Source organism: Trachypithecus francoisi, unplaced genomic scaffold, assembly GCF_009764315.1.
Source record: "Trachypithecus francoisi isolate TF-2019V2 unplaced genomic scaffold, Tfra_2.0 Lachesis_group15, whole genome shotgun sequence".
In the NCBI taxonomy this organism is placed as follows: domain Eukaryota; kingdom Metazoa; phylum Chordata; class Mammalia; order Primates; family Cercopithecidae; genus Trachypithecus; species Trachypithecus francoisi.
This window is the reverse complement of record NW_022681460.1, coordinates 31,000,428-31,027,510: the sequence shown is the minus strand read 5'-3', so window position 1 is coordinate 31,027,510 and position 27,083 is coordinate 31,000,428. Positions and strand designations below refer to the sequence as shown.

Sequence of the window (27,083 nt, the reverse complement as noted above, 5' to 3'; positions counted from 1 at the left end):
TGAATCGGCGGCGTTGTTATTGACGCCATATTGGGGCCGGCGGCGGGTGGGAGAGTCCTACGAGGGAGGGGGAAGCGGTTGGACGTGTTCGCTTGCGGTCGTGCTGCCGCAGCCACCTCGCAATCTCTCTCCATCGATCGCCGCCCTCAATCTACTGACTGTACTCGGGCGTATTAGGAGCCGCGTTCCAGCCTCACGCCCCACGGTGCTGTTTTCGACTTCAGAAAGGATCTAGTCTCAGCACAGAAGCGCCTCAGGCGGGGCGCAAAGCTCGAGCGGACGGCGGGGGCGGCCGGAGCCTCTCCCGGGGGAGCCGCGCCTGAGGAGGCGGAAGAGCCCCCCTGACGCGACTGGCGTGTGCTTCTGCCCGCCACCGCCCCTCCCGCTCTCACCCGGGCCGTCCCTGGCCACTGCCCCTGCCGCGGAGGCAGCGGCGGCGGCGGCTCTCTTTTCCACAGCCGGCGCTCTGCGACCCGCTTGGCTCTTGAGCCCGTCGGGTAGGCTCTCCTCGAGTTCCCGCTTCTTCCTCCTTTCCCTCGCCCTCTTCCTCTCTTCCTCTCGTCACCCCTCCCCGACCCCGCCCGAGCCCGGCGCCTCAGCTGCCCCCGGCCATGGCGTGCGGAGCCACTCTGAAAAGGACTCTGGATTTCGACCCGCTGTTGAGCCCGGCGTCCCCGAAGCGGAGGCGATGTGCGCCATTGTCGGCGCCCACCTCGGCCGCTGCCTCTCCGTTGTCGGCGGCCGCGGCCACTGCCGCCTCCTTCTCGGCTGCGGCCGCCTCGCCGCAGAAGTATCTCCGAATGGAGCCATCCCCCTTCGGCGACGTCTCCTCCCGCCTCACCACAGGTGGGACCCGGCCCCGCGGCCGCCGGGGTAGTCGAGAGAACAGGGGTCCTGGGGCGTGGGATGCGGCCCCTGGGGTGGGGATACCGGACTGTGTGGTTCTCGTTCTTAGCAAAGTAGTAGGGCAGCCACATTTTTCATTAGGTCCTCGTAGCCCGAGGACCTAATAAGACACAATAGAAATGGGCTGATGTCAAGGGGGTAGTGTTTGGAGGTGGGTAGGGGCTTTGCCTTGTCGGTATTGGGTAGAACAGGGACATCTTTTTCTTTGGGCCGAATGATTGGAATTGTTTCCATAGTCGCTGGAGACTCAGCGGAAATGATTAGAGAGGGCGATATTACTCGTAAATTTAGGCGAAAGGGTCACATTTCGCCCCAATCTCGATGTGTGCTTGTCGGAATCGATTGGTTGCAGCTATTAACTCTGGGACTGGGTGGTTTGAGGCGAGGCTACAGCCCCTCCTCCAGTTCAGACATGGCTGATTTTAGTATAGTGGGGGTGGGGGGTGGGGATGGATGTCACTGGGGCGAGATCTAGGCCTGTCATTAATCACCCACAAGAACGCCACTTTGGCTGAGTCAAGACCTGTTTCCTTAGCAGGGTCAACAACAAAGAAAACGCTCTTCCCGAGTACTGTAATATGATCATACTGTACGTCTAGACCTTGAGAAATCTTGAACTTTTAATAAGCATATTGCATTGAAAATTGGGGCCGAGGAGTTGTTTTTATTTGGAAATGCTTTATTTTTGCCCAACAAAGTATGTTGGGAGAAAACAACCTAGCCTTGAGGATAATGAAGAAATCAACCCAGCATTCCAAGGGACTAAAGACTTTTGCTTTTCATCTTGAAACATTTCCTGAGAGAGACTATGGGGAATGTCTTTTGGCTGCTTTGTAGGGCATGTGTATGCCCAGTTTTTTCTGTACTTCGAAATCCTTGTGTGCCCCTGGCACAGTCCTAGGATAGGCTTTTGTGGATTGAAGTGTAAATGTTTCCTTTGTGTGTAGCATGCAAAGATTTCTGTGTGAGCCTTTAGTAATAATATCACCCTTTAAACAAAGCCTTTTCATAGCTTGATTTAAATGTCTCATTATCATTAGCTTAAAAAAGTGAAGTATATACCTCTAAGTTTGGTGACTTCCATTTGAAACTGACTTTAGTCTAGTTTTTTTTTCGTTATGTCACATTTTGAAATATTTTCTAAATCCATGGAGTGACCCTCGAATATGCAAGCTACCATTTTTGCTATTAAATAAATAATTTGATCTAATTTAAGGACATACTATTTTAGAGTTGTAGTGAGTTGTCACGGAAATTCTCGGATAAATTTATTTAATGACCTTACTAACTGTCTTTTAATTAGATTGAAAAGGCATTTGTTGATTGTTAGGCTTTACTTTGGAAAAAAAAAAAAAGGAAACAGCCAATGTCAAGAATGAGCTACTGGTGGTTGACATAGTGAAATGGTATCATTGGAAATTGAAATGGAATCTGTACTTAACTAATAAGGCCATTTCAAAATAAGGTCATTAAGTAGCTAACCAGTAATAAATTTCAGTCGAGGGAGTGAATTAATACAGTGCTAGGTTTGGGAATTAAAGTACTATATCTCAATGGGAAAATAATCTTGGGCATGTGTGTAAACCAGTGGGGGTTATAACATGTTCCACCGCTTTAAAGCACACTTACTCGGAAAGAACTGTGATGCTTTGTAAACTTGACTTTTCATTGGCATATCTGTAGCGTTGGTTAATACAATTGGCTCCACATTATCTCAAGTTTAAATTAATTGAAGTATCATAGTAAAACGACTGGAATTATTGGAACTGTTTAAGCCAGCTGATTCAGATTCACATTCACTTTCCAAAATACTGCTATTCTGTTCTTCAAGGTGTTTTTTTGACATCTACTTTGGAAGTTTGATTATATCCTGAAACCTAAAATCACATCCTAATTGATTCTGAGTCTGCTGAAAGTTATTCTAACTAATCTGAATATTAACTTAAAAAGTTGACTTGAGAAAACAAGTTGAAATTGAAGTTTTGACTTGCTAAAATTACATTTTTTAAACTGTAGTTTTGAATGACATTCTAAATGTAATTTAATTTGACTTTGTGTTTATATGGCCAATTTGGGGTATGGTCCTGTATGTTTTTTGTAATGCCATAATGGGAGCTGCAGTGTTGTGCAGGTATCAAAGAGCTTCCCCGTTTTCATGTTAGTAAACTTGGAAATAATTTTCTCATGCACCTGATTTTTAGCTTCCTATTTTAACACCGATTATTCTTAAACTTTATGGGAGTAAATACCCATCTGTCATTAACTAAAATGAAGAGTTAGGATTGGAAGTAGACAGTGGCTTACTAAATTGAGATGGCGAACTTTCGGAAACTCTGTTTTCCTTTCACATCTGTGAGTTCAAATATAATACAAATAATGTAGAATTAGAGTACTAAAGTGAGTTTTTTTCAGAGCATGTATACAATTTATTTTATCATTGTTCTCCTCTGGATATTTTCAGTTTCTGATGGCATAGCTGAAGTTGTGGCTTTATTAGTTTCAGGAACTTGGATGTCTGTTTTAAACCTTAGCTATCATTTTAGTCATCCCAGGAAGTTTGACTTGACTATTCTTATTTAAATATTTTTCAAACTGTTGCAACTTAACGCTAGGAAAAAGGAAGGACTAGCTGAGCTGAAGGAAGTTAAGATTGCTTTCTTAACCGCAAGGCTTAGAGCCTTTATTATGCTAATTGGCATTGTGAATTTTTTAGGGGCTCCTTAACACACAGATATCCCAAACCTGTTTTTTAGGACACTCAAGTGTTACTACTTCAGAAATGCTGTCCTGGGTCTAGGGGTGGTTGACAAAGTACAGCCATATTTTTGTGTAGCCTAAGAGCTAAGAATGTTCTTTACATTTTTTAAATGGTTGGAAAAGAATCAAAAGAATTATTTTGTGACACGTGAGAATTATGTGAAATTCAAATTTCAGTGTCCATAAATAAAATTTTATTGGAACACAGCTGTGCTCATTCTTTTTTTTTTTTTTAAAGTGTTGTTCATTGCAGGTGACGATGGCAGAGTTGAATAGTTGTCACAGAGAGTGTATTGCCCCCAAAACTCCATATTTGCTCTCTAGTGTTTACAGAAAAAGTTTGCTTACCCTCGTGTGGGGTGTCAGCAGTGAGGTTTATAATACCCCTGGGTATGGGAAAGGAAAAGTGATCAGTGGAAGTAAAGGGAGGGGGGAATAGAGGCATCGAATATCGTTGGGGAAAGGAATACCTCTAGTAGCTGCATCAATACTTACCCTGGTAAGTTAGTTGAAAACCAAAATATGCTTTACAATTGGTTTTTGAAACATCTGGTAATACTACCATTTAGCCAAAAGATTGTCATGACATTGCCAAGAAAGAATAAAACCAAAATATTGCAACATTGTAAGAGACCATCAATCAAATCCAACACATTGTTTTCATTATTATGTAGTGAATGAATGGTCTGAAGATACCCTTCTGTGAATGTTAATGTATTTGTGAGTTTGTTAGGCACATTAATTCACATTGTTTATGGCTTGGTACCATTACTCTAGTCTGCCTTAGGAATTGAATTCTGTGAAGAGTTAAGTTCCTTTGTAAGAACTCATTGTGCTTGCTGGAAACTTGCCATTAAAAATGGAAACTACAGCTTGTGAATGGAGAAGGGTTTACAAGAACATAGATTGTTCACCAGACATTGATGCATGCCTGCAAACGGAGACACCAGCTGGCTTAAATGAAATATAAATGGTTCTAGGCAAACAAATGAGACGTCTGTTGGAGGAGGCAGCATCTCACTTCAGATGTCATTTATATTGAGCCAGAAGTATTTTTTAATATTTTGTGGTTATTTAGACAGCTGTTAAGTTGCTCCTAGTTTCTCACTGGATTTGGCGAATAAATGTTTTTAATGGTCTTTGTACTTTGAATCTTAAACCTGATATTCTATTTAGGACTGTATGTAGCTGCAGTTACTGCGTATTTCTATGACTTATGCATTTAAGAATCCTGTAAGTTTATGGCCATTAAAAACTGCAGTTGTATTCTGATATCGAGATTTTTTTTTTTTTTTGAGACAAAGTTGTACCCAGGCTGGAGAGCAGTAGCGTGATCTCAGGTCATTGCAACCTCTATCTCCTGGGTTCAAGTGATTCTTGCGCCTCAGCCTCTGGAGCAGCTGGGATTACAGGCGTGTGCCACCACACCTGGCTGATTTTTGTGTGTGTGTGTATTTTTAGTAGAGACGGAGTTTCACCGTGTTGGCAGGGTTGGTCTTGAACTCCTGACCTCAGATGGTCCCACTGCCTTAGCCTCACAAAGTGCTGGGATTATAGGTGTGAGCCTCTGTCCCCGGCTTTTTGTTTGTTTGTTTGTTTTGAGATGGAGTCTCACTCTGTCGCCTAGGCTGGAGTGCAGTGGCGCAATCTCGGCTCACTGCAACCTCTGTCTCCTGGTTTGAAGTGATTCTCCTGCCTCAGCCTCCCGAGTAGCTGGGCTTACAGGCGCACACCACCACGCCTAGCTAATTTTTGTATTTTTGGTAGAGATGGAGTTTCACCATTTTGGTCAGGCTGGTCTTGGACTCCTGGCCTCATGATCCACCCACCTCAGCCTCCCAAAGTGTTGGGATTACAGGTGTGAGCCACCGCTTCCAGCTTTTTTTTTTTTTTTTTTTTTTTTGAGACAAGTCTCGCTCTGTCGCCCAGGCTGGAGTGCAGTGGTGCAATCTCTACTCACTGCAAGCTCGGCCTCCCAGGTTGACACCATTCCCCTGCCTTAGCCTCCCAAATAGCTGGGACTACAGGCGTCTGCCACCACGCCCGGCTAATATTTTGTATTTTTAGTAGAGACAGGGTTTCACCATATTAGCCAGGATGGTCTCCTGGCCTCGTGATCCGCCTGCCTCAGCCTCCCAAAGTGCTGGGATTACAGTTGTGAGCCACCGTGCCCGGCCCCTGGCTTTTTTATTAAGGTAGAAAAATAAAGCCTAAATTGAGCACAGCAACACATAGGCTAAACATGGCTAGATTAGAGGTTAGCCTCTCTTTAGGTGTGGAAGGTACTAGCCACTGTGGTTGCCATGGAGATATAACCTGAGATGTAAAGGAGAATAAATTTCTTCAGTTTTTTAATGGTTTTATAGGAAAAAGAATGTAGTACATATTAATCAGGTCTTTGTTTTGTTTTTTTTGAGACAGAGTCTTGCTTTGTCACCTGGGCTGGAGTGTAATGGCACAATCTCGGCTCACTGCAATCTCTGCCTCCTGGGCTCAAATGATCCTCCTTCCCCAGCCTCTCAAGTACCTGGGGCTACAGGCATGTGCCACCATGCCGAGCTAATTTTTGTATTTTTTTTTTGGAGAGATGGGATTTCACCATGTTGCCCAGGCTGGTTTCAAACTCCTACGGCTTAAGCAATCTGCCTGCTTCGGCCTCCCAAAGTGCTGGGATTACAGATTTGAGCTGCTGTGCCTGGCAGGTTTTTTCTGCTAAGTATTTTGATAGACCTAGAAAGACAGTGATAGAAAGCTTTCGTTTTGAAAGATTGAGAGTAAAAGCTTCAGTGGAAGTGCCCAGTTGTGAGTATCGTTCCTATTTGAAAAGAGATTTTTTTTCTTTATTAAAGAAGAATGTGAAGTAATAGCATGGGTTAAGTTTGGGCCTCTTGAATAGTTGGTTCATGAAACTAGATAATGTTATTGGGAGTGGGAGTAGGTATTTTCAAGTACCTATCAGTGAATTAGTTAACCAGCAATTTGTAGTCCCCGTAGTCCTTGTGTGAACCCTATGCCTAACACTGTTGATTCACAGAATGTTCTTTACATATGTGAAATTGCAGGGAATTTCTTGCCTTTGAGAGAACTACCTGCTTTTAAAAAGGTATGAGAGAAAATGCTTAAGCCTATACAAACCAATCGGGCATCTGAAGTTGCTAAAGAAGTCTTCACAAATGGATTTAGTTCAAAGAGATTCATCTTTAATTTTATTGCTGACTACAGGATTGTGGAACTCGGCTTACCTCCAGTGTTTCTTAGCTTTCTAAACACACCTGAGAGATACACTGTCTCAGCAGCAGTCTCACTGTAGCCATGACTGTTAACAGGAGTATCTCCTGAATTTTGGGGGCTGGGATGAGTCATGGGACTTGAATATGGTGGTTTGAAAATAGCCCGCAAGATTCTTATCTGCCATACCTTCCCTTTTAATGTCACAAATAGTTTTAAAATACTAAATTTATTTGTTGAATTAAGTCTTGACATTTCCCAAGGTTCTTAGAGTTGCTATGGTTGAAAAGAAATGTAATTTCAGTTTTACCCTGTAATTCTGTACCAAATTTTCTTTTTAGACTGTTCTATGACATTGTCATAATGTGTAACATTTTTTGACAAAAAATGTGACTCAAACGAGTCGTAATAAATACTGCAATTAGTTTAAGACTTTGAATAATACTTTTCTGAGGCACTTTAAGTATACTCAATATTCATTTTTCTGGATAATGATGAGAAACATGGATTACGTGAATTACAATATTTTAAGTAGCCCCATGTGTAAGAATTTCTCTATTATCAGATATTTGCTCATCGGAAGAAACATTTTAAAAGGTTTTACAGGATTTTTAGAAGAGAATACTTTTTAATACAAAGTTCTGATTTATTTCTAAAGAAATTTATTTGTTATAACAAGTTTCTCACATGAGATGATATTGTAGCCATATTAAGCAGGGAATCCTTGCAGGTAATTTAAAATTCTAGTGGATGTTAGTTTGTCAGCTTTGATATTTATTTTGGGCCTATTCATCAGAATTTTACAGTATAACATTTTGTAATATTTCTTGTGATCAGGATTTTACAGTATAACAGTTTTTGTAATGTTTCTTACATTTCTTACATGTAGGCTTTGTTGGGTGGTGAACTTTCTAGCACTAAGAAAGCAGCTCGTAACAATATACTTTTAGTTTGTCTTGGGGTGTAGCTTTTTTTTTTCCCTTTAGTTTTTATCTGTCACAAGTGTCATAAGCAGATCATCTTGAGATGTACTAGTGGATATTCTGATTTTATTAACATTGTTATCTTTCCATAAATACAACTTCTGGATTTGACTTTTTAGGTCCTTTGATGTACCTGGATTTTCTTAACATTATTAAAACATTTAAATTATTCTTCTAGAAGTCACTTGTTCAAACCCTTATGAGCCTCATTTGAGTTCCAGATACTGCACTGGCTAGGCAAAGAGTAAGAGTCTCTTGAGAGACTGATGATAGAGCGGCCACTGTTGATACTTTATTAGCTAGCACTTTATCAGTATACCTATTTTCATTTCTTATTAACATTTTTCCATATTAGTGTTCATTTCCCCTTTGATAGCCTAAGTATTAAAATTGGTTTACTGATTAAATCACTTCTGAAAAAGTTTTTTTCCTAAAAGTATTAAGGCTTGTTTACTAAGTTTCTGAAATTGTGTCAGTATATGATGTGTATTCTCACTTTGGTTAGCATTCATTTTCATTTCTGTTAATGTTAATTCTTATAAAACTCCCTCAAAAAAATCGAACTAGACGGAATGGTTGGAGGGAGGGACTTGGATTTTTCTTTTGTTTCTTTTTGTTGAACTGATTAGCAAATGAAGAGTAGAATGTACAGTGAAGTTTGAAGAAAGCCAATTTTTCAAACATGACTGTCCCTCTGAACTGTGCCTTTTAATTAGGAAAGGAGATTGCCTTGTTCCTCCCACTAAAATATGATTAGAAGAACTTCTCTAAGTGGTATACTTGATTTAAAGTATAGAAGATTTTAGTTGCTGTGATAGAGAGGGGGACTTGATGCTGTCTGTGACAATCTTTCATAGCCCAGGGTAAAATAGTGCATTATCAGAGCCTGGCATTGTAATCAGTTGAACATGTGTGGAAATACTGACCTATCAACTTGGAATAATTCTTCACTTTTTTTTTTTTTTTTTGAGACGGAGTCTGGCTCTGTCACCCAGGCTGGAGGGCAGTGGCACGATCTCGGCTCACTGCAACCTCCACCTCCTGGGTTCAAGCGATTCTCCTGCCTTAGCCTCCTGAGTAGCTGGGATTACAGGTGCGTGCTGCCACGCCTGTGTAATTGTATTTTTAGTAGAGATGGGGTTTCACCATGTTGGTTAGGCCGACGTCGAACTCCTAACCTCGTGATCCGCCCACCTGGGCCTTCCAAAGTGCTGGAATTACAGGCGTGAGCCTCTGCGCCTGGCCATTTCTTAACTTTTAAAACACCAGTAAAACATTCTGGTTAGATACAAATGCCTGTCCTAAGAGGAGGCATTTTAGACTCTTTAAGCATCCCTTATATACATTTCTGGATGTAACATGAAGAGGTGTTACGGTTTTTTTTTTATGGCTAGTGATCGCTGTTTCAGGAGTCTCATTAGATGAGAGTTATGCTTCATTTTGGTTATTGCCTTTTTTTTGGGGGGGGGGTCGGAGCCTCACTCTGTCACCCAGGCTAGAGTGCAGTGGCGCAATCTCGGCTCACTGCAACCTCCACCCACTGCAGCCTCCACCTTCTGGGTTCAAGCGATTCTCCTGCCCCAGCCTCCCAAATAGCTGGGACCACAGGCACATGCCACCACACCCAGCTCCTTTTTTGTATTTTTAGTAGAGATGAGGTTTCACTGTGTTAGCTGGGATGGTCTTGATCTCCTGACCTCGTGATCCGCCAGCCTCTGCCTCCCAAAGTGCTGGGATTACAGGCGTGAGCCACCGCGCCTGGCCCATTATTGCCTTCTTGACAATCGTATTTTTGAAGTTTCAGTGTATGAAAGTATAAATTATGCATAGTATTGATGTCTCTAACTCCTATTTTCTAAAAATTAGCTTTCCTTATTGTGATATTTTGAGACAGAGTCTTACTCTGTCACGCAGGCTGGAGTGCAGTGGCATGATCTTGGCTCACTACAGCCTGCCTCCTGGGTTGAAGCGATCCTCCTGCCTTAGCCTTCTGAGTAGCTGGGATTACAGGCATGCGCCACCACGCCCGGCTAATTTTTGTGTTTTTAGTAGAGACGGGGTTTTGCTATGTTGGCCAAGCTGGTCTTGAACTCCTGACCTCAGGTCATCTGCCCGCCTCTGTCTCCCAAAGTGCTGGGATTACAGGCGTGAGCCACCACGCCCAGCCCATTGTGATTTATTTTAACGTTAGATGCTAATAGAATTTTGACTAAGTGTAGTAATATACTACTGGATAGGGTAGTAAATGTTAAGAACTTGGTCCCTGAGGTCAAACCTGGCTCTGCCATGTTCAAGCCATGTGACGTTTCAGAAGACACTGAAGCAGAGCCTCATTTTTCTCATCTCAGGAAATGTGCACATGATGATAGTAGCATCTGCCTCTTAGGGTTGTGAGAATTACGAGCATTTACTGGCCAAGTGATGGAAACGGTCTCAAGAAGGCAACCTCAAATGGGACTTTTACTGACCAGCAATTTTGCCTTTCATTGAATAAGCCTGCCATCTGCAAAAGAAGAGTTGCCATCAAATCACAGTTTTTTCATTGTTTTTAGTACCAGCATTACTGACATTTGAGCCTGTCCTGTTTTAGTATCATCGAGGATTAAATAATTATGAAAGCACTTTATACAGTGAGGGGAATATTCCACTTTTCTCCAAAGTAACCTCATCCTCTTGATTATTCCCTTTTTCTTCTCTCAGTTGGATCTTTGCTTTTGGCTTTATATATTCCCAAGCCTTTCATGAGAAAGTAAAAGAACAAAACATACTCAAATTCCTCCAGCTATCTTCTAGATCTCTTCCACTTCAAAATCAAATTCAAAGAGCTTTCAAATAGTCTGTTTGCTTCCATTTCTTCAGTTCTCAATTCCTGACATGCCTCAAGCAGCTCCTGTGAGGTCATCAGTGACTTCCATGACACTCAATCAATCCTCCTCTTATTTGACCTTTCTTTCAGCATTCTTCCTGCTGGCACACTACTTTCTTTTTGAAATGCTTTTTTTTTCTTCTTTGACTATAATTTCCCTCTACTCCCTAGCTGTTCTTTTTGTCTTTACCTGGGCATTAAACCTTGTAGTTTTTTAGTTCTAGCTCTAGCTCCATGCTTATCTCACTTAATAGCTCCCTAAGCAGTCACATGCCTGCTTCTGACTTCAGTTTCCATTTACAGATGTATCTGTATTTAATTTGTATCTTCAGTTCATTCAGACAGTTCCTCTTTAGTTCTAGCCATGGGAAATTAGGACTTTTTTTTTTTTTTTTTTGAGATGGGGTTTTCCCCTGTTGCCGAGGCTGGAGTGCAGTGGTGCGATCTCAGCTCACTGCAGCCTCTGCCTCCTGGGTTCAAGCAGTTCTCCTGCCTCAGCCACCCAAGTAGCTGGGGTTACAGATGTATATCACCATGCCTGGCTAATTTTTGCATTTTTAGTAGAGACAGTTTCACCATGTTGGCCAGGCTGGTCTCGAACTCCTAGCCTCAAGTGATCTGCCCACCTTGGTCTCCAAGGTGCTGGGATTACAGGTGTGAGCCACCATGCCCAGCCTAATTTGGACCTTTTTATCGTCAGATCTTGTTAGCGCCTTCCTTCTACCACTAGAAGTCAGAATTTTTGTGAAATCCATTGACTTTTAAATGTTCACAACTAATTTACAAAATACATGGGATAAATAAGAGATGTATGTGGACTTCTAATCAGTGCCTTATGGTGTGAGAGGTGGTCTTTTTGTTGTTGAAACTCTCACTCTGTTGCCCAGGCTGGAGTGCAGTGGTATGGTCTTGGCTCACTGCAGCCTCCATCTCTTGGGTTCAAGTGATTCTCCTGCCTCAGCCTCCCTAGTAGCTGGGGTTACAGGTGCCCGCCATTATGCCTGGCTAACTTTTGTATTTTTAGTAGAGATGAGGTTTCACCATGTTGGCCAGACTGGTCTCGAACTCCTGACCTCAAGCCATCCGCCCAGCTTGGCCTCCCAAAGTGTTGGGATTACTGGCGTGAGCGACCGTGCCTGGCCTGAGAGGGGGTCTTAATTCCTCTTTTAAAAAGCGGTCATGTTGGTAAAGTAAATGAATTGTTTCATCATCTGTCACATAATGACGAATATGAATTTCCTTTTTTAAAGTGTATTAGGAGAGATGGAGTAATCATTGTATATAGGTTAATGTCATGTAATGAGTTTTCCTAAGTAGGTCCAATCAAGTTAAATTAATTTGCAGAATATTTTCCTCCTAGGGGAGGGGTATGTCTAACTTAGAATTACACTTGGAATTACACTTGATCTTAGCCAAAAGGCTGAGAAGCAATGAACTTACAACTATAAAAACCATTCAGGTGAGGGTGGCAAAATGATTTTAAGTTAGCTTAGATATTTTCGTACTTGTAATAACCGGGCTGCTAACGTCTTCCTTTCCTTCCTCTCCACTCTCTAGTATGTCCAATAGTAAACCAACCACTTTTTTTTTTTTTTTTTTTTTTTTGAGACGGAGTCTCGCTCTGTCGCCCAGGCTGGAGTGCAGTGGCCGGATCTCAGCTCACTGCAAGCTCTGCCTCCCGGGTTCACGCCATTCTCCTGCCTCAGCCTCCCCAGTAGCTGGGACTACAGGCGCCCGCCACCTCGCCCGGCTAATTTTTTGTATTTTTTAGTAGAGACAGGGTTTCACCATGTTAGCCAGGATGGTCTCGATCTCCTGACCTCGTGATCCGCCAGTCTTGGCCTCCCAAAGTGCTGGAATTACAGGCTTGAGCCACCGCGCCCGGCCAACTTTTTAAAAAATATTCAATTAAAGGTTTTTTGTTTGTTTGTTTTTTGGTTTTTTTTTTTTTTTGAGACGGAATTTCGCTGTTGTTGTCCAGGCTGGAGTTCAATGGTGTGATTTCAGCTCACTGAAACCTCTGCCTCCAGAGCTTAAGCGATTCCCCTGCCTCAGCCTCCCAAGTAACTGGGATTATAGGTGCCCGCCACCATGCTGAGCTAATTTTTTTGTGTTTTTCGTAGAGACAGAGTTTCACCAGGTTGGCCAGGCTAGTCTTGAACTCCTGACCTCAGGTGATCCACCCACCTCAGCCTCCCAAAGTGCTGGGATTACAGGCGTGAGCCACCGCCCTTGGCCAAGGGAGTTGTTATTTTAAGCAGGGGCTAGAAACTTTAAATACTCATAGTTCCAGAGATATAAATGATTTAAAGTAAACTAGGAGGGAACTAGTGAATTCCAGTCCTGACCAGCAGCATCACCTCATAAGGAATGTAGAATCTTAAGCTCCACCCTGCAGGGTCTACATTTTAACAAGATCCAGAGGTAATCTGTGTGTGCATTAAAATTGTAGAAGCACTTGAGAACTTAGGCCCAAAAGGTAGCAGTCACTTTGAATCTTCAGCTGAGTTTTGCCATGTTACCTGGTTTTATAAGAGTTGTCAGAAGTCTGACTTTATATGTAAAACCACCCAGTTTTTAAATGGCTACAAATTAATGTGTTTTAAAAAAATCATGTCCGTGGGGCTGAGTTTGGCCTGTTAGTCATCAGTTTTGCAAATCCTGGTTCCAGGTACACCCTTTTTGTTTGTTTTGAGACCAAGTCTCGCTCTGTTGCCCAGGCTGGAGTGCCTTGGCACTATCTCGGCTCACTGCAGCCTCCGCCTCCCAGGTTTAAGTGATTGGGATTACAGGCGTGCACCACCTTGCCCGGCTAATTTTTTTGTATTTTTAGTAGAGACGGGGTTTCGCCATATTGGCCAGGCAGGTCTCAAACTCTTGACCTCAGGTGATCCACCCTCCTCGGCTTCCCAAAGTGCTGGGATTATAGACATGAGCCACTGTGCCTGGCCCAGGTATGCTAATGTTTTTTTGGGGTGCCTGAACAAGTTGTTATGGAAATGGGTTTGTTCTTCAGCTTGATTGTGCTGTACTGGAGTCCTCAACGAGTCTGCTTTCTCAGTCTGTGCAAGCTGGTTTAGGTTCTACACTTACACTTACATAATATTTAACTGTATCAAAGGCATTCATTTATCTTCCCTATGGGAGGAGGAACAACTATAATCACTACAAGGTCAAATTCTTTCATTTCACTGGTACTGTGTAGCCAGTGCTACTTATTTGAAGTAAATTTCTCAATTTGTTAAAACCCTGCAGGTAAGTACCATTGCCCTTGTGGCTGTGGTTAATTGGAATAAGAGCTGAATCTTTTGCTTTGGAACCAAATGTTTCTGTAGCATGCACATTTTGGGTTTTGGATTTGGGGCAGTTCAATTTCCACTTCTCCATTTATTGCCCTTTTTTTTTGAGATGGAGTTTTGTTCTTGTTGCCCAGGCTGGTGTGCAATGGCTTAATCTCGGCTCACTGCAACCTCCGCCTTCCCCTGGGTTCAAGTGATTCTCCTACCTCAGCCTCCCGAGTAGCTAGGATTACAGGCACGTGCCACCACACTTGGCTAATTTTTTTTTTTTTTGTATTTTTAGTAAAGATGAGGTTTCTCCATGTTGATCCGGCTGATCTTGAACTCTCTACCTCAGGTGATCTGCCTGTCTCGGCCTCCCAAAGTGCTGGGATCACAGGCATGAGCCACCGTGCCCGGCATCTTTTTATTTTTTATTTTTTTTAAAGACAGGGTCTTGCCGGGCACGGTGGATCACACCTGTATTCCCAGCACTTTGGGAGGCTGAGGCGGGTGGATCACCTGAGGTCAGGAGTTCAAGATGAGCCTGGCCAACCTGGTGAAACTCTATCTCTACTAAAAATACAAAAATTAGCTGGGCTTGGTGGCAGGCGCCTGTAATCCCAGCTTCTCTGGAGTCTGAGGCAGGAGAATCGCTTGAACCTGGCAGGGGGAGCTTGCAGTGAGCTGAGATCACACTATTGCACTCCAGCCTGGGCGACAGAGCGAGACTCGTCTCAAAAAAAAAAAAACTCAAGGTCTCACTCTCGCCCAGGTTGGAGTGCAGTGGCGCCATTGTAGCTCACTGTAGCCTGGAACTCCTGGATCAAACTATCTTTCTGCCTCATTTTGCCAGTAGCTGGGGACTACAGGGGCAAGCCACCACACCTTGCTAATTTTATTTTTTATGTTTTGTAGAGATAGAGTTTTCGCTTTGTTGCTCAGGCTGGTCTCAAACTCCGGGCCTCAAGTGATCCTCCTGCCTCAGCCTTGCATGAGCCACTGCATGCGGCCATGCTTTCTTTGTTATATTTTGGTAGCTTGTAAGTTATTTGAGAAAATACTTAAAAGTAGTTAAGAGCTACATAACAATAGCAACAAGGTTAATGTATCCCCTTAGTGTAAATATAAGCTGGAGATGTAAAACTTAACATTTACCTGCAGTGTTTTAACAAATTGAGTCGTTTTTTTCAAATAAGTAATCGTTGGCTGTATGTACCAGTGAAATAATAGTATTTTAAAGTGAATTTAAAATGGCATCAGCTCATTCTTTATAGTTAAATAGCTCTTGGTTGGATAAAAATATTGTCCTTAAGATTCCATCAAGGAGAACATAAGAACTGTTTTAGTTTCTGAAGAGATGATCCTGGGAAAATAGCCAATTAATAAAGATGGGTCTCCATAGCAACTCCAAGTTGTGTTTTGTTTTGTTTGAAAATGGAATTTCGCTCTTGTTGCCCAGGCTGGATGGAGTGCAATGGTGCAATCTCAGCTCACCGCAACCTCCACCTCTCGGGTTCAAGCGATTCTCCTGCCTCAGCCTCCCGAATAGCTGAGATTACAGGCATGTGCCACCACACCCAGCTAATTTTGCATTTTTAGTAGAGATGGGGTTTCTCCATGTTAGTCAGGCTGGTCTCGAACTCCCAACCTCAGGTGATCCACCCACCTCAGCCGTCCAAAGTGCTGGGATTACAGGCATGAGCCACTGTGCCCCGCCCAAGTTGTGCGTTTTAATTTAGAAAGTAATCATGACAGTATCTAGTGTGTAGTTCAGAACTGTACATTGCTCTGTTATTTTGGAACAGTGTCTTAGTTTTAAGTCTTAATGGCTACTGCAAGTTTTCTTTACTTAATTATGTACATGTTTTCATATCATTTGTGTTCCTGACTAGAACTGGCAGACTTTCTATATATATATATATATTTTTGAGACTGAATCTTGCTCTGTCGCCTGGCTGGAGTGCAGTGGTGCGATCTTGTTTCCCTGCAACCTCCGCCTCTCGTATTCAAGCAATTCTGCTTCAGCCTCTCAAGTAGCTGGGATTGCAGGTGCCCACCACCATGCCCGGCTAATGTTTGTACTTTTAGTAGAGACAGGGTTTCATCATGTTGGCCAGGCTGATCTCGAACTCCTGACCTCAGGTGATCTGCCTGCCTTGGCCTTCCAAAGTGCTGGGATTACAGGCATTAACTACCGCACCCAGCCCCAAGATTTCTTTTTTAACCCCATTGTTTGCATTGTCTTTCTAGGTCCACTTTCATTTTGTTTTCCAAAGATATTCCATGGAGAAATAAATGGTATTGATCTATAAAATGATCCAGAGGGACCCCATACACCTAAACTTAAAACTGTTAGCGAAACCTTAATGTTTGATCTAGTAATGGTGTCGGGAGGAAAATAGTAAAGCTTTATGGGTATGGAGCAAAAGTTTCTAGTTTCACATGTCAGATTTTTAGAACTTAAATTTATGGACCCTAGAAAGATACTTTGACAGCCCACCCTTCCTTTGTGGTTCTCCTTAAAGTTATTTTTAGTTGCTTCCATGTTCTTTGCTCAGTCTAACCTTGATGCTGTTTGTCCCGCCCCCATCAATTCCATTATGCTTTTTATCCCGTAACTACTTTCTCCTGTTTATATTGTTGACCTTATTCATGGTGCCCAGCATTTCCTAAGTAATCAGTGGCAACTAGAAAGAGGCCTTTTATTTCCATGTTTACAATATTTACTTATTTATTTTTTTGAGACAGAGTTTTCTTTCTTGTTGCCCAGGCTGCAGTGCAATGGCATGATCTCAGCTCACTGCAACCTCTGCCTCCTGGGTTCAAGCAATTCACCTGCCTCTGCCTCCCAAGTAGCTGGGATTACAGGCACCCGCTACTGCATCCAGCTAATTTTTGTATTTTTAGTAGTGATGGGGTTTCACTGTGTTGGCCAGGCTGGTCTCAAACTCCTGACCTGACGTGATCCTCCTGCCTCGGCCTCCCAAAGTGCTGGGATTAAAGGTGTGAGCCACTGCTTTCTGCCTCCTAATTTGTTTTTAAAAATATTCCAAAGAAATAAGTGCTGACTTGTTGATACCACCTAATTAGCAATTTTAGTGACATGTACTAGTTTTGAGAATGAAAATGCTGTGAGTCATAGAACTCGCTAATAATGACTTCCACTTAGCAGTATTTTATGGTAAAAGAGGTAGTTTTTAGGATTTAGTAAAAGAATATACAGCCATTTGTGTGCTGTAGGTTGTCTTGAAAATAACTCTACATATTTTGCTCTAAATGGTTGTTGCAAATTCAGTCTATGCCTCATAAGCCAAATAGGAAGGCATATGATTAAAACTGGAATATGCAACTGATACTACAAGTGAAGCTTGGACTTTTTCTTTAATGAACTTTAAATTGTGTTGGCAAGACAATGTCAGATATTACATGTACCTTGGATAAAATGTTAACTTGCTGGTTTGATAAGAGATGGTCAGATCTAAGTAGCTTAGGACTAAGTAAACAAGTACTGATACATGGAAGGCCTTTATCTACCTGGTGTGAAAGCAACTCAGGTCAGCCAGGTATCTAGATTGAGCTTAGCAATGTGGTGGTTGTAGAATATTGAATCTGAGGAAGTTTCTTGAGTTATCAGCTTCAAGACCGTTTATATCCCTGGACTGAAATAAATTGAGCTTGAGGCTTGCCATTGCAGTTAGCTGTTTGTTACTTGTGCGGTTGAGATCTTGGCCAAGTTAAATTGGACCCTTCACTGCATAACATTGTTGATGACATGTTACCAGTATTAGAGCATTTGAGGGTACCAGTGTGGCTTAGATGACATAGTTGCATCATATTTGATGTAAAAAGCATGCAGTCAATAGCTTTAAAAATTTTTCAGCTCTTTAGCTGACAGTATCAAGTGTTGGCAAGGATGTGGAACAGCTGGAGCTGTAATACTTTTATGGTAGGAATGCAAAATGACAAAATCACTCTGGAAAATGGTTTCGCGATTTTATTTTGTAAGAACAAAATAAATCCTTCATTTGCCATATGATTAGGCAGCCTATTCCCACTCCTAGGTATTTATCCAAGAGAAATGAAAGCATGTCCGCCAAAGACTGGTACTTGAATATTCGTAATAGTCCCAAATTGGAAACAGTCTAAATGTCCATTAACAGGAGAAAGGATAGATGTGTGTGTATGTATACATACATACAATGGAATTCTCACCAGTGAAAAGGAATTTCTGACTCATGCAAAATATATGAATCTCAAAAGCATTTTGCTGAGTGAAAGTTCAGACATAAAAGTCTGTACTCTTTATGATTCCATTTATGTGAAATTCTAGAGAAGGCAAAACTATATAGTAATAGCAGATGAGCGTTGGTAGACTGTACTGGGGAAGTGGTGATGGTGGTAGTGAATTAACTGCAGAGGAGCCCAAGAGAAGTTTTTGGAGTGATAAAAATTTATCATAGTTATGTTAGTTCCAAAACTGTATGTATGTACTTGTCAGAACTCAAATGAATTGTACATTTAAATTGGTTAATTTTGTCATTTGTAAATTACACCTTAAAATGTCAGTGATGTCTCTAAGTGTCTGATGGTACAGAGTTTTACAAAGATAAATTTTTAAAAGTTTTACTGTTTCTTAATTCTGGGTTAGGTTTCATTTGAGATTATCAAATGAACAAATTGAGGTGGTTGTTATACAAGCATTCTTTTGGTACATTTTAGTTGTGCTTTGGTTGGCTTGTGAAGCAGAAGGAACACTAAATCTGAGAACAGCTATGTGGTGATGAAAGAACGTATATAAGTCACACAAAAGATAAATATTAAGGTCAGTTTCTCTAAACTAGTACCTCCTAAAATCTCTGGTTATAAATAAATTTTATGATGTTTTGAATAGCACTTTTGATCAGGATAATGGTAGCTTTGGACAGAAAGTGATGAATGTGAGTGAAGCTTTCTTTCAGAGAGCAAAATATAAATGCTGGGTGCGGTGGCTCACACCTATAATCCTAGCACTTTGGGAGACTGAGGAAGGTGGATCACCTGAGGTCAGGAGTTCGAGACAGGCCTGACCAATGTGGTGAAACCCTATCTCTACCAAAAATACAAAAATTAGTTGGGCGTGGTGGCTCACGCTTATAGTCCCAGCTACTCAGGAGGCTGATGCAGGCGAATTGCTTGAACCTCGGAGGCAGAGGTTGCAGTGAGCCGAGATTGCGCCACTGCGCTCCAGCCTGGATGACTGAGCGATACTCCGTCTCGAAAAGAAAAAAACGCTTTAGATTGCTGTTACTGAAAAGAGGTCTGTTATTTAAAAAATGAGGATATTTGTGTTTGTCCTGGTTGATACCAGATGTTACATTAGTTTTATTGGGTACCTCTGGTGAATATTAGGCAACCTATTTATATCAAGGTATGCTTACCATTCAGTAGACAACTCTTTCATGCCAACACTGATTTTAATAATTTAACCACTGTCACTCAATTGGAATAACTTTGTTTTCAAATTACAAAGTAGTTAAAATAAATGCAAAAGGACTGAAAATGACCATAACCTGTATTAAACAAATGTTAACAAATGAAAAATGTTAAATACAGCTAAAGCACCCCAACATAACCATCCTGAAATTAATCATTATAGACCTGTTTATGTACACACGAATGTGTGATTTTGTACTTAAACCACACATTCATGTATATATAAACAGGTCTTTTTATGCAACAAAATTTATGTAAATGGTATCTTTAGCTGGATATGTCTTGCAACATTTTTTCCGTTTAAATAATGAAACAGGCAGTATCTAAAATGTTTAAGGGAACTTATTTGTCCTCCCAGAGTCTCTCAAAAATTCTAAAAGTTCTCCTAGGGAAATAAAGTGAGAAAAGAGGTAAGTGACAAGATTTTGTAGATATGGTGGTTATCTACGAAAACCACCAGTATTACATTTTAAAAAGAATTATTGTATGTAAATCTTTAGCTTTCTTTTTTGTGTGTCATAGAGACAGGGTCCCTCTATGTTGCCCAGGCTGGTCTCGACCTCTTGGCCTTTAGTGACCCTCCCACCTCGACCTCCCAAAGTGCTATGGTTACAGGTGTTAAGCCACCACACTTCACCAATATCTAACGGTTCTTAAATTAATGCATCATTGTGGAATTGAATGTTAAGGCTACACTTCACTCTGTCAGTCTTTTTATTGCCAGTTAATTGCTACCTAAACATTTCATTTTTGTTTAATCTTGCTTTGGATTTTGATTAGTAAACTTCTAGGGATGTAGTTTCACATTGATAACCTGTTAAATTGGGAGCTATGGAGTGTGGAGGTGTAGTGAGGAAGTCTGGATGGGGAGTGGAAACCCCCAGGTAGGGATTTTCTGGAGGGGCCAGATGGTAATTATTTTGAGTTAGAAATCTTTCTGAAATGAATCATACTGGCCTAAAAGATACGCCAGATATAATTTTACTCATTCGTGTGATTGTGGTTCAAGATAATTGCACTGCGGTATAGTGGTTCTTATTTATTGAGGACTTGTCATGTACCAGTCACTTCACATGGTCTCTCCCTCACCCCACCCTCCAGCCCCAAGATTCAGAATGCTATAGTATTCTTAGGTTTTACTGAGCTTAAAATAATTGGCCATGGCCGTTTAATGTATGATTACTGTTTTAGTTCCCATCTGTTTTGTCATTTTGTTGACCTGCTGTCACTTCAGACTGTTGTGTGCTTGAATATACATAACCCCCCACGCCCCTTCTTATTTATGGGCTTGGAAAAGGCATAAAGGCATTAAAGGCAGTTGGAAAAGCCTGTTAGTGTAATAGTTCTATGTGATGAATAAATGAGCTTTGAGTTTGGAACTCAAGACTCTGAGTAAAATAGGTGTTTGGGTTCAAAGACTCCTTGACCATTATTTTGATTGAAAAACTTTATTTTTGCTAGTCAGTGCTCAGCAAGAATATTGTTGAACAGCTGAATTGCAGTTGGTGTGTATGTGCTAAGTGAATGTCCTCATTTATGCTGAAATGAGTTCCTACCAGAATGTCAGTTTTCTGGATATTATTTGAAAAGAATATTTTGGGTAGATTGGTCTACTAAATAATGTTGGAAAGCCAACCTCTTTTTTAATGTGAAAGTTTTTATCTTGCCAAATTTTAACTTTTTTTATTTTAGAACAAATTCTGTACAACATAAAACAAGAGTATAAACGAATGCAGAAGAGAAGACATTTAGAAACGAGTTTCCAACAGACAGATCCGTGTTGTACTTCTGATGCACAGCCACATGCATTTCTCCTCAGTGGACCAGCTTCACCAGGTAATAACATTTCTTTTCATTTACAAAGTTTATTATTTAGAGTGGGAAAAGTTTAATCCAAATTGTCTTTAGTCATTTAAGCTACTATATCTCCTCTGAGTTTTAAAAAAAAATTTATACAAGTAATGCATGACATCTTAAAAATATGGTACAAAATAAGGAATTATCACCTGGATTCCCACTAACCAGAGACAACTACCTGTATAATAATATCCCCAAAGGGGACATCCTGTAAATACTATGATTTGTAGACTTTATTAAAAAAATTAACAATAGGCCAGGCATGGTGGCTCATGCCTGTAATCCCAGCACTTGGGGAGGCTGAGCGAGGTAGACAGGTCACTTGAGGTCAGGAGCTGAGACCAGCCTGGCCAACATGGTAAAACCCTGTCTCTACTGGAAACAGAAAAATTAGCCAGGCATGGTGGCATGTGCCTGTAGTCCCAGCCCCTTGGGAGGCTGAGGTATGAGAATCACTTGAACCTGGGAGGCGGAGGTTGCAGTGAGCTGAGATCGTGCCGCTGCACTCCAGCTTGGGCGACAGAGTGAGACTTTGTCGCAGAAAAAAAAAATGAACAGAATACTATATGCTCCTTTGTTAGGTATAGATGTACCTTGTCATAACCGAACGCTTATTGATAATTCAACTTAGATGTTTTGCCAGTATAGTATTTTAAGAAATATCCCTGTATACATACCCTCCCTTACACACTTGTCTTATTGGGATAGATTTCTAAAGGTGGATTATTATTATTTTTTTTGATACTGTATCTGTTTTTACCTACCCTTTGTTGGGGGGAGTGTTTGCAAATAACCTTCCTTTAAAAAAAAAAAGGAATAAGGACTACTTGAAGCAAAGAGAAAGTTGAAGGTTTTGCTGAAAGAGAGCCATCAATAGTGGCTCTTACCTTTAGTAAAGTTCTCAGCAAAATAGCTTTTCTTGTGACAACAATTGCCTTTGTTCAATGCTTTCTCTCCTCCCTCTAGCAAGGGTAGGAAAACCTGGCAGAATAAAAAAATTTCGACCAGCTCATGCCTGTAATCCCAGCACTTTGGGAGGCCGAGGCGGGCGGATCATGAGGTCAGGAGATGGAGAACATCCTGGCTAACACAGTGAAACTCCGTCACTCTAAAAAAAAAAAAAATTAGCTGGGTGTGGTGGCAGGTGCCTGTAGTCCCGGCTACTGAGGTAGGAGAATGGCATGAACCTGGGAGGCAGAGCTTGCAGTGAGCAGAGATCGCACCATTGCACTCCGGCCTGGGCGACAGAGCGAGTCTCCGTCTCAAAAAAAAGAAAAAAAAAAAAAAATCAAAGACCATAATATAGTCAAATAAAATTAGATTAGGAAACATGAAATTGTTCAAAACTAAATACCGCCATGCCCATTGTGGGGGGCCAGTTATTAGTGGTTGAAACATAGTAAGAGGTGAGGGTTGGGTACTAGACTATATTAGCAGGAAACCAAGATCATTATTTCCTTACTCACTTAGAAGATCAGTTAACTGGCAGTCTTAAGTAACAAAGCTGGGAATGTGAAAAAAATTAAGATAGCCTTGGGCAATTATGGAATAAAGCTGGTGTGCTTTGTTATTGTGATATGCGCAGTTCTTTTTTTTTGTTTTGTTTTGTTTTGTTTTTGAGGCGGAGTCTTGCTCTGTCGCCCGGACTGGAGCGCAGTGGCCGGATCTCAGCTCACTGCAAGCTTCGCCTCCCGGGTTTACGCCATTCCCCTGCCTCAGCCTCCCAAGTAGCTGGGACTACAGGCGCCCGCCACCTCGCCCGGCTAGTTTTTGTATTTTTAGTAGAGACGGGGTTTCACCATGTTAGCCAAGATGGTCTCGATCTCCTGACCTCGTGATCCGCCCGTCTCGGCCTCCCAAAGTGCTGGGATTACAGGCTTGAGCCACCGCGCCCGGCCAATATGCGCAGTTCTAATAAGCATAGTTAACTAGCTCCTGCCGTGCTGGTTATAAGCAGCATTAAGTTAAGAGAGTAATATTGGTGGTACCAGGGCAAATTCACAGAGCGAGATGAAGAAACAATTGGTAACAAATGAGTGGTGCACTTGAATGTGAATAAAATACTTTTAGCAGTATTACAATAGATGTTATTACTACAAAATATTTTCTCTTTTATAAAAAAATACTAATAGGTATAAAAATGCTGAAGGAATATTCTTGCCAATTTACTAATGAAATTGACAGACACTGATGTTGCAGCTGCTTTGGGATTCTTAGTGTGATGACAGTGTAGTTCTATGATATTATAGAGTTTTGAGCATAGCATTATCAGCTCAATGCTGGAGCTTATTTTTCCATGCGAATTGTTGTTAACTGAATGGTAGTAGTCAATGTGTTCAAACACCTTTAGAATCATTTATGCTTCTCCAGCAAAGTAGATTCCAGAATGTCTTTTTTATTTTGTTTCATTTTGTTTTTGAGACAGGGTCTCAATCCGTTGCCCAGGCTGGAGTGCAGTGGTGAGATCTTGGCTCACTGCAACCTCTACCTCGGCCTGCCCTGTAGCTAGGAACAGGCACATGCCACCACTCCCACCCCAATCTTTGTATTTTTACTAGAGACATGGTTTGCCATGTTGTGCAGGCTGGCCTTGAGCTCAAGGGCCAAAAACATCATGCCTGGCTGTTTTTTTTTGTATTTGTAGTAGAGACAGGGTTTCACCATGTTGGCCAGGCTGGTTTCAAACTCCTGACCTCAGGTGATCCGCCCGCCTCGGCCTCCCAAAGTGTTGGGATTACAGGCATGAGTACCACACCCAGCCTTTCTTATGTCCTAAAGTTTTTTCTACTCATCTTTAGACTTTTTTTTTATCTTGATTACATCTTGCCGTGTTTTTCCAGCGTCACTTGGCTGATGGAATTATTATTTTGGTTGAAGACTTGTGAAATGCTGTGCTTAAAATCTGATTTTAAAATGCTTTTATATCAAGATTGAAGAGATCCAAATGAAACCTCTTCATTTAGAAACTGCTTTCTATCATGGCTCTAAACCAGGTGCTATTTTTTGTCCTCATTGTACATAGGGTCTTCATCTGCAGCATCCTCACCATTAAAAAAAGAACAGCCCTTATTTACTCTACGGCAGGTTGGGATGATCTGTGAACGTTTGTTGAAAGAACGTGAAGAGAAAGTTCGAGAAGAATATGAAGAAATATTGAACACAAAACTTGCAGGTATGAGGTGTGTGTATTAGAGTTTCCGAGGAACTCAGTTGTACAAAATGCATTATTTTCCACGTGTGCTTTAATTTCACTTTCTATACACTAGTGCAGTATATTCTCTGAGAACTAGAAAATTTCCGTTCAGGAAAGGAAATTAACCTTATGGCTCATGGCCCGCCTTGGTAACCTCAGGAAAAGAGTATTGGCTAGCCATGTAGATCAGCAGGAGTATTAGTATGTACCCTGTACTAAAAAAGGATGTTAGTTGTTTACCTCAATTTGGTTGTGGATTTTTTGACTTTATATTTTTCATAACTTTGCCATCAATCTAGACATTTAAAATATCTAATTGGCTGTCACTGTGTAAGTCATTTGAGTATCAAACTGCAGTCCTGTTTTAATTATCAGAAGAAATCAGTAAAATTTGATAATTTAAGTACAGTAAATAAAATTTATTATGTATGGTAACATAAATAGAATGTTTAGCCACAGATTTACTGTTTATATAGATAAATAAGCTTTTTGATTCTTAAGGAATTAATGTAGAGGTGTTTATGTAGAGAAGATAATTTGCTTAGATATATAACAGCTTTTTCTGTGATAACTTGATCAGGTTTTAGGTAGTTTTTTGTTGTTAGCTTTTGTTATCCTATTCTCATTGCAGTCAGTTGCCATTCATAGCCCACATACAATAACTTTCAGAGTAGAAGGGTAAAAACCTATTGAAAGCCCTTTGTTTTTTTTGTTTTTTTTTTGAGATGGAGTCTCACTCTCACCCAGGCTGGAGTGCAGTGGCAGTGTTGGCCCACTGCCAGCTCCGCCTTCCAGGTTCACACCATTCTCCTGCCTCAGCCTCCCGTGTAGCTGGGACTACAGGTACCCGCCACCACGCCCGGCTAATTTTTTTGTATTTTTAGTAGAGACAGGGTTTCACCGTGTTAGCCCGCCTCGGCCTCCCAAAGTGCTGGGATTACAGGCGTGAGCCACTGCGCCTGGCCAATGTTTTTTTTTTTTTTTTTTAAAGATGGAGTCTCACTCTGTCGCCCAGGCTGGAGTGCAATGGCACGATCTCGGCTCACTGCAACCTCTGCCTCCCGGGCTCAAGCGATTCTCCTGCCTTAGCCTCCCGAGTAGCTGGGACTACAGGTATGTGCCACCATGCCCAGCTAATTTTTTTTTTTTTTTTGTATTAGTAGAGATGGGGTTTCACCATGTTAGCCAGGATGGTCTCAATCTCTTGACCTTATGATTCACCCGCCTCGGCCTCCCAAAGTGCTGGGATTACAGGCGTGAGCCACTGAGTCCGGCCTTGTTTTTAATTGTTAGGAAATAATAAATCTCACCTATTCTTTATGTCAGGTCATGTGATCGGACTAAAACCTAGGTTTCTTGACTGATGAGCTCCATGCTGTTTTTATTTGATACACTATTAGTACTACCGAGGTTATGTAAGTGATTGTCAACTTAGAATTGTTTTACTATACATTTTGTATTTTCAGTTTATTTGGCTCTTAATATTAAGGCATTTTACAAATCATGTAATTGATATGTACCTTGATTTATAGAACAATATGATGCGTTTGTGAAGTTTACGCATGATCAAATAATGCGACGATATGGAGAACAGCCTGCTAGTTGTAAGTATTTCACCTTTGAAGTTATAAACTCAGAATAAGCCTATCTTTTAAGGAGAAGACATTATAATTATTTTCATACTCAAAAAGAGAATTTAACAAAATTACTGAGACTGTATGGAGGAAATACGCAATATAACTTTGCAAGCCTTTTGGTTACTTAAATACCTAGGGGCAATACTGGGAATCAAGGTCTAGTATTTGTTTGGATTTTGACCCGTATTTTGCATTAATTTTCCTTTTCTCACCCTTTAGATGTTTCATGAATCACGTATCCTGCATTTGTGGGCTGCCTTGTTCCTTGTTGAGTTGTTGCAAGAGGTCCCAATTACGACATGCAGCAATGCCAATACCCCTTCTGTGAATACAGGTTATTTCAAGCTTTCGTCAGTGGCAACCATTCTTAGGCAGCAGCAACTGGTTTTGGAAATTTCCCTGATGTCAGTACCACCTGGATGTGGACCTTTGCTACCTGTATTAATACCAGTGGCCTCATTTTGCTGTATCATTACAATTTGGCTTCTTATATTAATGTTTGAAAAGGATTAAAGCTGGTATTCTAGAATATGCCCTTCACTGGTTGTGTAAATAAAACTGTAGAATGACACTTCAGATGAAGTTAGTGTGATTTTAATTGTGCACTACAACCAAGCTGTAACCAGTTACTAATTTTAGAATGTAATCCCAGGACAATATTAAGCAAATAGCCTGCAGTGCTTCCTGTGAAATAGTGAAGGAGGAGGGCATTTCTGTATTCCAGGACTTTTTGGGGTTTCAGAATGGGTTTATATGATTTTTTTTTTTTGGTAGTTTTATTTATTCTATCAGTCTTTTTAACAAATGTTTATTGCTGCATTTTTTTTTTTTTCCCAGTGTATCATTGTTTTATTGCCCTTGTAGTACTGGAATTTAGTTGGAAGAATAAAACATTTACTTCTA

The 27,083-nt window shown here is 41.2% G+C and overlaps 1 protein-coding gene across 1 annotated transcript; it reads left to right on the top strand.

Moving 5' to 3' along the window:
- On the top strand, nt 1-27,083 carry AKIRIN2 (akirin 2). The gene is made up of 5 exons (XM_033234563.1): nt 1-846; nt 21,186-21,329; nt 24,373-24,522; nt 26,076-26,147; nt 26,400-27,083. The coding sequence occupies exons 1-5, from the start codon at nt 612-614 to the stop codon at nt 26,408-26,410; spliced, it is 612 nt and encodes a 203-aa protein (XP_033090454.1). The 5' UTR covers nt 1-611; the 3' UTR covers nt 26,411-27,083.

What these genes read in the sequence shown, in the direction of transcription:
- AKIRIN2 (XM_033234563.1), top strand. Translation starts at nt 612, where the DNA reads ATGGCGTGCGGAGCCACTCTGAAAAGGACTCTGGATTTCGACCCGCTG. An exon ending in CAGTGGACCAGCTTCACCAG is followed by an intron (nt 21,330 to 24,372) that starts GTAATAACATTT and finishes CATTGTACATAG; the next exon opens with GGTCTTCATCTGCAGCATCC. An exon ending in ATTGAACACAAAACTTGCAG is followed by an intron (nt 24,523 to 26,075) that starts GTATGAGGTGTG and finishes CTTGATTTATAG; the next exon opens with AACAATATGATGCGTTTGTG.